General features: G+C 38.6%; 1 protein-coding gene across 1 annotated transcript; it reads left to right on the top strand.

Moving 5' to 3' along the window:
• The first annotated feature begins 10,245 nt into the window (after positions 1-10,245).
• LOC127204609 (succinate--CoA ligase [GDP-forming] subunit beta, mitochondrial-like) lies at positions 10,246-11,281 on the top strand. Its single transcript, XM_051163779.1, is given in 1 exon segment — positions 10,246-11,281. A coding segment is annotated over 1 exon segment (939 nt). The 5' UTR covers positions 10,246-10,342.
• The last annotated feature ends 704 nt before the right edge of the window (positions 11,282-11,985 follow it).

Here is an 11,985-nt window from a genome sequence, read left to right on the forward strand (position 1 = left end):
AGATGTGCCTACAAGATTGTTCGTGGGGCATTTTCTTAATTAATGTTTTATGTGGGAGGCCCAGAGGACTGTTGCTTGGCAGGCCAGGTAGTCGTAACTTATATACAAAAGCAAGCAGAGCAAGCCCTTGATATCAAAACCAGGCAACAGTATGTCTCCATGGATTCTGCCCCTCTGCATCTGCCTCAGCCTCAGTCTCTGCCTCAGCCTCTGCAGCTGCTTCTGTCTCTGCCTCTGCCTCAGCCTCTGCAGCTGCTTCTGTCTCTGCCTCTGCCTCAGCCTCTGTCTCTGCTTCTGCCTCTGTCTCTGCTTCTGCCTCTGCCTCTGCCTCTGCCTCTGTCTCTACCTCTGCAGCTGCTTCTGCCTCAGCCTCTGCCTCAGCCTCTACCTCTGTCTCTGCCTCTGCCTCTGCCTCTGCCTCTGCCTCTGCCTTTGCCTCTTCTCATTTAGTGCCTGGCCCTACTTCTCCCAATGTTGAAAATTATTATCCAGGCTTACAAGCAAAATAAACACTTTCCTCTGCATTGGTGTGGTGGGAGGGTCATGACATTTTTAAAGAGCATTATTATGTAGGATAATGGTGGAAGGAATATAAAACTGGATCAGGTTGCATTTGTTGATATGGACCTTGTTGTGAAGAGTCTAAGTTCCATATGGAGGTTTCCACAGTTAAAAACTATAAAGTGGCAATTACTTATTTGCTAGGTTGGCAGAAGTGCTTATCAACGTTTGGCTTCTGATATTCCTTGGTGACTCTGTCTCGTAGACACTCCCTGGTCCTCTGGCTCCCACAGTCTTCCTACCCACTTGATGCAAGTTCCCTGAGCCTTAGGCACAGGAGTTGTTTTGTAGATGATTCTGTGGGAGCTTGGCTTCACTACTGCAGATTTTGAGTAGTTCAAGTTCACTGCAACGGTTTACGTCTATTTAAAAGAAAATTTTCCTCAATTAGGGTGATGATTACACATATCTTGGTTATAAGGACAAACGCTTCGAATGTTATTTAGGATTACAGTTTACTTTTAGTTATTTCAAAACATATATGTATATACATATATGTATATAACCACAATTAATGATTTATAAAGATCTTGAATTTGAAATAGAATAAAGTAAATGAGAAAATTTTAGATGAAAGAAAGAGAACAGGAAATGGAGTAATTATATCACATTCACCAAAATATGAAGAACATGGCCTACTTGGAAAGGGCAGGAAATTAGTCTAGGTAAAATGGTTTAAGAAAAAACTGGTATTATTCCCCACAGTGGAGTTAATGCTAGAATTTTTTGTGATTAATTTTAATGTCCCAGGACATTTAAAGATGAGGGTGTGGGATACCGTCCAAGGGAGGAACCAAGAACAGCTAGAGTTAAATCTAGAACATGTTAACCATGTTCTGCGTTTGAACTAAACATACATCCATTTTCATTCCTATCTTTACAGAGAAAACAAGGAGAAAAAGGTGAAAAATGAAAAAGAGAAGGTAAAGGTGTCTCATGGTGGAAGGAAAGAGAAAGATGAACAGAAAACAAACTTTTCTCTGTCTCTCTCTTCCCCCTCCCTTCTTCTCTATCTTTCTCTCTGTATGGTAGATAAATGATCGATAGATAGATAGAGGTAGATTAGATACATGATAGATCATTGATTGATAGATAGGTAGATCATAGATAGATATAGATAGATGATATGTATATATATAGATGATAGATAGATAATAGATAGATAGATAGAGAGATAGATAATAGATAGATAGATAGATAGATAGATAGATAGATAGATAGATAGATAGATGATAGAGACACAGACAGACAGAGTTTTTATGCTCAACAAACACTTGGGTTGACAAACTACTGCATTCATTTATCTCTATTTATTAAATTTAAAGTTACTCTAGTATTTTTATAAACTCTAGCTGCAAATAATTATTTGGCAGATGAAAGTTATTTAAGCTACCATAAGGCTAGCTGTCTTTTGTATATCAATGAAAAGCTTTATAAATAAACATAGCATTCACCTGACTATTTTATCACAGATAAAACATGTAAATTTAAGGAAATATAGAAACAGAATTGTATTTTAAAATCTTAATTAGAAAATAAGATCTTTAAACAAGCTCACGATATTCAAGATTAAAGTTAATGTTCAGTTGCAAGGTCTTTACGCTGAAAATGTATCATAATTCAATGGACAAAACATACTTTCCTCTTCAATGTAGGATACTCTGATGAAAATATTTCTAAATTAATTAAGACACAGACAGTGGTATTTTACAGTTTATCCTTTCAGTAATTCAGCAAGCCCCTCATAAAGCACTAGGATTAAGCACTATTTGTATAGAACAAACCGGTTGTTCATAAATTAGCTTGCTTTGCCTTGCAATAAGAATCCACAGAAGAATGATCAATGCACCCTAGAGAAATTCAGCTTGCTCAGCTTTCAATTTCTATGCACACATCCTTAATTCCTACACTTCTTGTCTTCTGAAGAATTTTTATTTAAAACAATACACATTAATTCTATTGCATTTTTGTAACTTCATTGAAAAAACATTTTAGCTATTATTTCCAAGTGTTTAATACCCATTTTGCATTTTCATTTTTGGTTGAAAATTCACAATTAGTGTTACTTAATTAATTCTTTCAATTTAAGTAGAGAAAAAGCAGCAGTTACCTAATACAGTAACCTAGAAAGGCTATATGGACAAATTTCTTTAATTTATGATGTATACTGAAAATACTTTGCTCTGGAACTGTTTATTGATATCACAGTGTTTGTGTGTGGGGGGGGGAGGCATGTGTGTGTGTGTGTGTGTGTGTGTGTGTGTTAAAGCTAAGGGAGATACCAACATTTCCTTTGTTATCATGAAGTGCAGAATTTACTACAGCTTTCATCAGAATATCTGACTGTCAGAATTTACGCATACTAGGAAACAAAAAAGGGATAAACATCAGCATTCTCATTGTGGGCTGCATCATCGCCACATATTAATCTGTGGAGCATTCTCCGTGCATGTTGGAGAATGATGAATCAGCAATAATTTGCAGTTAAATGCACTCTTCTATCAACACATCTATCATCCAAAACCACGCTCCTTTTCCTTCAATGGATTAATGCTCTAGACCACTGTGAACCAAGAGAACATTTCTGGATATAGATGCTAAAGGATTGCTTCTTTCTTTTCCTTCTGAGAAACTACATCACGTCTCAGCATCATGGATTTTAAGTACTGTGTTACCTTTCAACAACCTTGGAATAATGGGCAGCTTCTGTAGGATGCCTCCTGCCTGGAATGTGTGTGACATCCCAAAGCCAGGTAGACGGGCCTGGGAAGAAATGAAGTATGAACCTTTTCCCCCACAATGTGATGACATACAGTGGAATATATCTGAGCCTTAAGGATTTGGGCGTTACCAAAGGCATTTTGTACAATAAACAACAGCATAAAGAAGATCATGCTTTTATGAATACGTACCACTTAAAAATTTTTTTCACTGCTTTTGAAGATTTATTGCATATTCTTATAAATGATATGTCCAGTACTTGCATTACACTAAAATTATTTGAAGTACTGTTCAGAATATCTAGATAATTAAAACAAAAATTTATTCTGAAAATAATCCAGAGTCCACTCTGGTTGCTGTGTGCTAAAATTCTTTCCCCCAAAATTTGGAAGAATCCCAGGAATATCGAAGTTATCAGTAACCATTCTACTTTTATTGACGTTGTTACGATAGGATTTTGCTATGTAGCTTAGCCTGTTCTGCAACTCACTATCGTGCTTTCACTACTTTTGAAACCTTGCTCTTTCAGTGCTCCCCTGCTACACTCTCCATACTCACTGCTGGGAACCAGACAGGAAATTGCTCCCAGGAAGACCAACAGAGACAAATAACCGAGGCCCACGGGGCTTACCGAGATGAAAGCACCAACCAAAGAGCATACATGGTCTGGACCTAGGATGCCTTCACATATGCAACTGCAGCTTGGTCTTCATGTGCGCGCCTTAGCAAATGGACAGTTTCTATCATGAACATGATTGGATCACTGCTTTTGGATCACTACCCCCCCTAGTGGCGCTGCCTTGCAGGGCAGCAGTTGAAGAGGATGTGCTCAGTCCTTAGGTGACTTGGTGTGCTGGGAAGGGTTGATACAGAGGGAGACAGCTCCCCTTTTCTGAGAAGCAGAAGGATGAAAGGGAGAAGCAAGTGGGAGGGTGGGACCAGGAGGAGAGGAAGGAGGTGGCTACATTATGGATGTAAAGTAAATAAATTTTAAAACATTACAATAAATAAATAAATACCTAAAAAGAAATTGCTTGGAACTGCGTAAGTTCTATGGGTTTACATGTAAGTTATTACAAATACGTAGCTTACTAAGTAAGTGAATGAAATTCCTTAACAAGACAATAATTTGCTTATAAAAGGTATTATGTATATTGCAATATTTTATTTGAGTTGTCCCTATGAGTGAGCGACGTTCACTGCAAATCTATAGTAATATAATGTTTCCTAAATTTCTCAAATAAGTACAGCAAAACAGCTTATAAAAATACAGGCAATTTATTTTTCACTTTTTTCATTATACCAGATAGTTTTCCTAGGAACTTGGAGGAAGCAAGAATATAAAGTTATGTAAAACTATACATGTTACCTTTTCTTATGAGTACGATTTTGTGAAAAACTTATTTTTCATTAATAATATTCAGAAGAGACAGGTGAAATGTGCATAAATTGTCCTACAGGATTTTTCCCTTTCGTGATCAAGGTTTTAAAGTTGGATGTTTATGCTCTGAAATTCCACAGAGCATCCATTTGCCATGGGAAAAAGTAGCTGTGTTCCTTTCCATTGTCATTTTCAAATGAATAACACTGCTTTTTAATGTTGATGTTTTAATAATGCATGACCATCTGTGCCATGTTTTATAGGAATGTATTGCATTTAATAAATGTTTTAATATGAGATATTTATTCCATTTTTAGTCTATACTGATGCAAGGCCATTTTTATATTGCATATAAATGCTAAGTCCATGAGCTTAGACAGTCTGTAATAATTTACTGTGCATGCATGTGTGTGTGTGTGCATGTATGCATGCATGCATGTGTGTGGGGGGTACATGGAGACCATACTTGGATGTACCGAGGCCAAAACAGGACATCAAATGTCCTACTGACTCACTTTCTGTTTTATTCACTTGAGGTAGAGTTTCTTAAGAACCAAGAGCTGGTGGACATCAGGCTCTGGTGGTCCTTGTCCATTGCAGAAGAGGGAAGAAGGCATGGCCTCACCCAGCTTTTATCACAGCGAGTAGGGATTCAAACCCGGGTCCTGGTGTTTATAGACCGAGTTCTCTCACTCACTAAAGAATGCTCCCAAACCATTCCTGCCACATTTGCTTTCTTGGAGCCATCAGAGTGTTATGACATGATGGGGAAAACTGCTACACACATGTTATAGAACACACATGAATTTAAGGTTTTCATAGCACTCCTCAGTGTATGGAAACTCACAGGATCTTTCTCTTCCTTTTATACGCATTTAAACACCTCCAGATACCTGGATCCCTGCCATCAAGTAACCCCATTCTTACCCACTGGAAAATATAGGCTTAGAACATGGGTTCAGACATGCATCTAATGTGCAAAATGCATACCTTCTATGTATACAACAGCAACTGAAACACATAACATACAGTATATTCCATATTATATTTCATATCAATAACATACTTCCTGTATTCTAACAATTACACACATATGTCTATAACTATTGGTCTATAGATATATATTATGCATATGTGTGTCTGTGTCTATATATGTTTAAATATATAGTCTTATATACTTTTATATTCATACTTAAGAACATACACAACTTATAATAATTAAGTTTATATACATCTTTAAAATTGTTTAAGCAGGACCCTTGGGCCCAGATCTGCCCATCATAATGTTCTTTTTGTAGGTTTCTAGGACTCTCTGGATCCTTCTACTTCCCCATTCTCCTATGCTTCTTTCACCTAGAGTCCCAATAGAATGTTCTCCCCTCTGTTCCACTTTCCTTGTAAGTGAAGACTTTCATGGGACATGCCCCTTGGGCTAGTGTGCAGATATAAGTGAGTATATACCATTTGACTCTTTCTGCTTCTGGGTTAAATAATTCATTATGATCATTTATAGTTCAATCCATTTGTCCACAAATTTCGGGAAATTCTTGTTTTTAATAGCTGAGTAGTATTGCATAGTGTAAATGTACCACAGTTTTCTTTATCCACTCTTCTACTGAGGGACACTTAGGCTGTTTCCATGCTCTGGCTATTATGAATAAGGCTGCTATGAACATGGTTGAACATACATTCCTGTTGTGTGCTGGAGCATCTTCTGGTATGTTCCAAGGAGTGGAATAGCTGGGTCTTGAGGAAGCCTTATTCTCAGTTTTCTGAGACAGCACCAGATAGATTTGCAAAGTGGCTGTACTAATTTGCATTCCCACCAACAATGAAGGAGTGTTCCTCTCTCTCCACATCCTTGCCAGCATGTGGTGTTGCTTGAATTTCAAACCCCTACCCAGATCTAGCCAATGGACAGGACATATTTTACAGTTGAGTGGAGAGTGGGCACTTACTTTCAAACGAACTCCGGTGCCCCATATTTGACCACAGTCCCTGGATGGGGAGGCCTGGTGACACTCAAAAGGAAGGATAGCAGGCTACCAAGAAGAGACTTGTTACCCTATGAGCATTTACATTGGGAGGAGGTCCCCCTCAGTCACAGTCATAGGGGAGGAGAGTAAGGGAAAAATAGGAGGGAGGGAGGAATGAGAGGATACAAGGGATGGGATAACAATTGAGATGTAATATGAATAAATTAATAAATTATATTAAAAAGTAAAAGCAAAATTACAAAAAAATAAAACTGTTCAACTTAACTTATACATTTTTATTTGAATTTATGATTATGAGGGCATCTTTATTTCCAAAACTGGAGAAAACAAAAGCTATAAAAGTAAAAAGTTCTGGTTCATATATTTTGAAATATTTAATTCGTCTAATTTAATGAATTTTATGAAACAATTCATTATCTATAAGTGAAAATATTTGACATCAATTTTTAATATAAGTATAAACTTTTCTACTATTAGTGTTGTTTAATGCACATATTTTCTGTAGAAATAAGTATATTTTAATTTATTTTGACAAATGGCTATTACATAAAATAAACTAACAGCTTTATTAAGTATGTGATTCATTATAATTTTATAAACTAAACAGATTAATTAGTATATTTAAATCATTCCATCTTTTTTGCTCCAGCATTTAAACGTGTGCTGCTTTTCTGTTGTTTTAGTTTGAGATAGGGTCTCCTTGTTTAGCTCTATCTGCCTGGGAAATGCTAGTAGAACGCACATTGCTTGCCTCTGCCTTCTGAGTGCTGAAATCAAGGGTTTGTTCCACCGTGACTGGCAATATAAGCATCTTATTACTTAAATTAAAAACAAACAAACAAAACTTTCACCAAAATGTTAATTGTTCTGAAATGTTCAGGGGAACATATTAGAATCATTACAGTTTTTCAGTTTACTTTGAGTCTTTATGTTTTCCAAAAATTTTCTTTTTTTTTAATCACTTTACAGCCCCTCCCTTCCCTCCTCCCAGTTCCGCCTTCATGAACCCCTCCCCATTCTTCCCTCTCCTTCTCAGTGAAGTGGAGCCCCCCAAGCACCCCTCAACTCACAACAGGACTAGGCACGTCCTCTCCCACTGAGGCCAGCAAGGCATCCCAGCTAGGGGAAAGGGATCCAGAGGCAGCAACAGAGACAAACTCTCCTCCCATTGCTAGGGAACCCACATGTGGCCCACAATGCACTTCTGCTACATATACAGCAGATGCTTGCTCCTTGGATGGTGATTTTTCTGTTTTAAGTGAAAAATTTCATGCAATGTATTTTGATTATACTCTTTCCCCTTCTTAAATCCTCCTAGGTCTTCTCCACCTCTCATCCCACTGAATTTCACTTTCTCTCTCTCTCAAAAAAAACAAAAACAAAAACAAAAAAAAAAAACACAAAAAAAAAAACAAAAAAAAAAAAAACAAAAAACAAACAAAACCAAAAACAACCCACTAAAATTATACAAATAATAAAATGAAGAGGCCAGTTTAAAAATGAGCATACAGAATCTGTTTCCTATTGGCCTACTAGTCCTACATACACATAAGGCCTGCTGTGCAGTGAGGTTAGGAGTGCCACTCCATTTGATAAAACTGTTTTCCCCTTCCCCCAGCAGGTATCAAATGTAAATTCCTTCTGGTTAGAGGTGAGCCCTTGTGTCCTTCCTAGCGCTGAGATTTTGTTTCCTTTGAATGGGTGCAGGTCTTCGGAAAATAAATAATAAAAGCCACAGTCTGTATTAGTTCATATGCGCATAAGTCCTGTTGTGTCTAGAAAGTTCTCTTTTCTTGGAGTCATTCACCACATCTGTTTTTGTTTGTTTGTTTGTTGTTTGTTGATTGTTGTTTGTTTGTTTCACCTTCTCTTCACCTTGTATCCTTGAGGATAGAAGAGAGGTGTTTGACAAATAAGTACTGTTTCCGGTTGAGTGATCCAAAGTCTCTCACTCTCTGTTCTTAGTCACCGTCTGATGGGCACAGATGATAATGGCATCCATGGGCACAGCAATATGTCAGCAAAAGTTCTTATTGCTATATTTCTCCAGGATATTAATACTATCAGGTCTTTTCCTGGCCATTTTAGCAGTGTCATGAAGTAGCCTTTAAATCCAATAAAATAGTGACTGTTTGTAACCATGTATTTGTGCAATATTTTTTATCTGTATATCTTGCAAGAAAAGTTGCAATTGCAGGCCACAGATTTTGAATCTGGGCGACACTGATGATCCCATTTCTCCTCTGTTAGTGTGAAAGCTACTCTCTAGTACCATGAGTGCTAGTCAGTAGGGATAAAACTTTTTCATTTTTTTTGTCTTCAATGAACCAGTGAATTATATCTTCAGCAATAGGGCCTTCACATCAGGTTATGAAAAGTAACCAACAGCTTTCACAGTTTTCCATGATGTTTTGGGAAAGGGTTACGGTACTCTTTCAGCTAACAACAACTTATAAAACCATTTTTGGCATCGGAGGTTGTATTTGGTGGCATAAGGTGTCTCACTGTGGTATCCTCTCTGACTACACTTAACTTCCTTTCACATAGGAATGTTTTTTCAGAAAGTTCAAGAGTGGATTCCCATCTGGCTCCTCAATATTATTGTCCTTCCCCATACTCCCTTATTTATCATGTCTTCCTCTTTAACATCCCTTTTCTAGGCTCCCCTGGTTTCTTTATAACACAACTCTATTTGCTTCCTGTGAAGATGTCCAATTTCCCTCACTTGGGAAGACCCAGACTGCAGCAACAGCCAGAGAACTAAACACCCATGAAGGAGAGATAAACATGTTTTTTGTTTAGATCACAAGTGGGAGGTGAGGAAAAGACTTGTGAGAGAGCATGTGATGTTTATCCCCTTAGAAGTCGAACCACTATGTGGGGGAGATTGGTTATTAAGCACCTGAAAAACATCCTTGAACAAATTCTGAGAGGAGGTATAAAAATGAGGCAAAAACAAGAGTCAGGGCCTTTGGAGACTTGTGATAGTTTTGGCTGTTCATCGCTCAGTTTCAAGATGCTCTTAGAGAAAACTGCTCAAGGGAAGGCTTCGGAGCTCCGGGCTCCAGCTGAGGTTGCTCCAGGTTCCATCAGGAGAAATCCTACTGATTACGCCAAGAGAATTGTTCCTCAGAACTGATAACTGATATCCTTATGGTTTCATTATTGTATTCTTTATTCTTCTTTTCCTATTGTTTAGGTTTGTAGGGTTATAAATGAAGTACTCTTGGTTAATAAGTTCGTAATAAAATATATTTATTAAGAAAACGGAGCCTACACACCCACTCAACAAATATCTTTACCAAGAAAAGTAAACATAAACAACCAAGATGATATGCCTCCTCCAAAAGTCAGAAACTCCTTTGTTGACACTGAGAAACACCGATGAATGCCAGCCATCCAAGTTAATCCACTAAGCACTTGACTGAGCAAGGCCTGGCATTCACACTGTGCCTCTCCCACGTAGCACTAATTAAGTGGTGGCAATCTTGTTTGTCAGATTACTCCAGTGTTTGTCTTCAGTTGGCCTTTTTATTTGATAAAATGTTAGCCAAACACAAATGGGGCTATATCTGCCATTAGAATATGCTATCTGGAGGATGACTAAAAGGTGTCTTCAGTAGCCGTTTGAAAGGAGGTGTTCATTCAACCAAAGTTCCTAAAGTGGTGAGGCAGCTGGCTCATGATTGATTGTAATCTAGCAACGAAACAAACTCCAAGAGGAGGTGTGAAGATTAAGGTGATGGTTGCTGACGCCCTGGGTGTTTCTAGAGAAACTTACTTGGCCATTCTGACGGACTGGTCCCACAACGGTCCTATAATAGTCAGCTGTTCCCAGGGGGGCATTGAAATCAAAGAAGTGATAGCTCCCAATCCAGAACTCATCTTTAAAGAGCAGATTCACATCTTTGAGGGGATAAAGGGTAGCCAGGCCCAGTGCATGGCAGAAAATCTGGGCTTCCTCTGGCCTGGGAAAAACCAGGCTGCAGATCAGGTTCAAAAGCTGTATCATCTCTTCCTGAAGATTGAAAGCATGCAGGTGGAAGGGTCCTTCTTTGGTGAAACTCCAGAAGCATATGTTGGTTGTTTTGATGCCAAGATAAACTTTGATAACCACGCTGAATTCTGACAATCGGACATACTTACTATGAACGACAAATCGGAGAATGAGCCCAGTGAAAATGAAGCTGCCGCATATCATCTCAAGTACATAGGACTAGACCGGAACATCGCCTGCGTCCTGAATGGCGCTGGGTTGCCCATGGCTACTTGTGACACCATTTTCCTGAATAAAGAGAAGGCAGCTAACTTCTTGGACCTCGGAGGTGGGGTAAAGGAAGCCAGAGTCTACCAATCATTCAAACTACTCACATCTGAGTCCAAGGTGGAAGCTATTTTCTTCAGTGTCTTCGGTGGGATCGTCAGCTGTGCCAACATCGCCAAAGGGATCACCAAGGTGTGCCGGGAGATAGAACACAAGATCCCACTGGTGGTCCAACTTGAAGGAGCTAACAGCCAGGAGGCTCAAAAGACGCTCAAAAGCAGCAGACTCCCTATTACAGAAGCAGTGGACCTAGAAGACACAGCCGAGAAAGCTGTTACCAGTGTGGGAAAAAAGTGATGCCTTTCTCCGGGCTCCCTCGTTACTGGGAAAGGAATTGTGATCTCCCTGGGAAGAGGACACACACAGAAATCATTATCTGAAAAATCTTAAGTCTAAACTTTATCAAATATGCTATCCAGTATCCTGAAAGCTGATTTTTACAATGTAGTCAGTGTAAAAAACAAAATAATAATAATAAATCACACCTTACAATTTCACACTTTCTCTTGCCTGGTCAGTAGCAGGGTCTGCCAGCTCTGGGCCACAGTCAATGTGGCCAAACATCATGCATAGGTGCAGTATTTGAAGCCAGAAAGGTTCATTTGCAAGAACTTTATGAATATTTATTCTTCTACAATAGAAAAATTGCAAGACTCACAAATTCAGAGAGGATTATATTTAACATAGTGACTTCCAGGAAGACACAGCTAAGACACTTGAGCTTCTAGGAGCAGCTGTCACTACTGGCTTCAAAAACTCCAACACTCTTAGAATGCCCGTGAATGTTGGGAGGGATGGCTTACTTTGGGCGTCCCTCGTTAGTAGATGTACATGGCACTCTGTGCCTCAGTGTCATCAAATTGCAGCCAGAAGTCTTAATCACAGGTGTGAAGTAAAAAGTTTCATTTCATGCCAGATTTGCTAAGTGTTGATTCTTATGAAACCGTGTAATTAAGCCATTTCATTAAGAGGAAATGCTGAAGATCAAGCTGTGTTGGCGG

The sequence above is a fragment of the Acomys russatus genome, chromosome 20, assembly GCF_903995435.1.
Source record: "Acomys russatus chromosome 20, mAcoRus1.1, whole genome shotgun sequence".
Taxonomy (NCBI): Eukaryota; Metazoa; Chordata; class Mammalia; order Rodentia; family Muridae; genus Acomys; species Acomys russatus.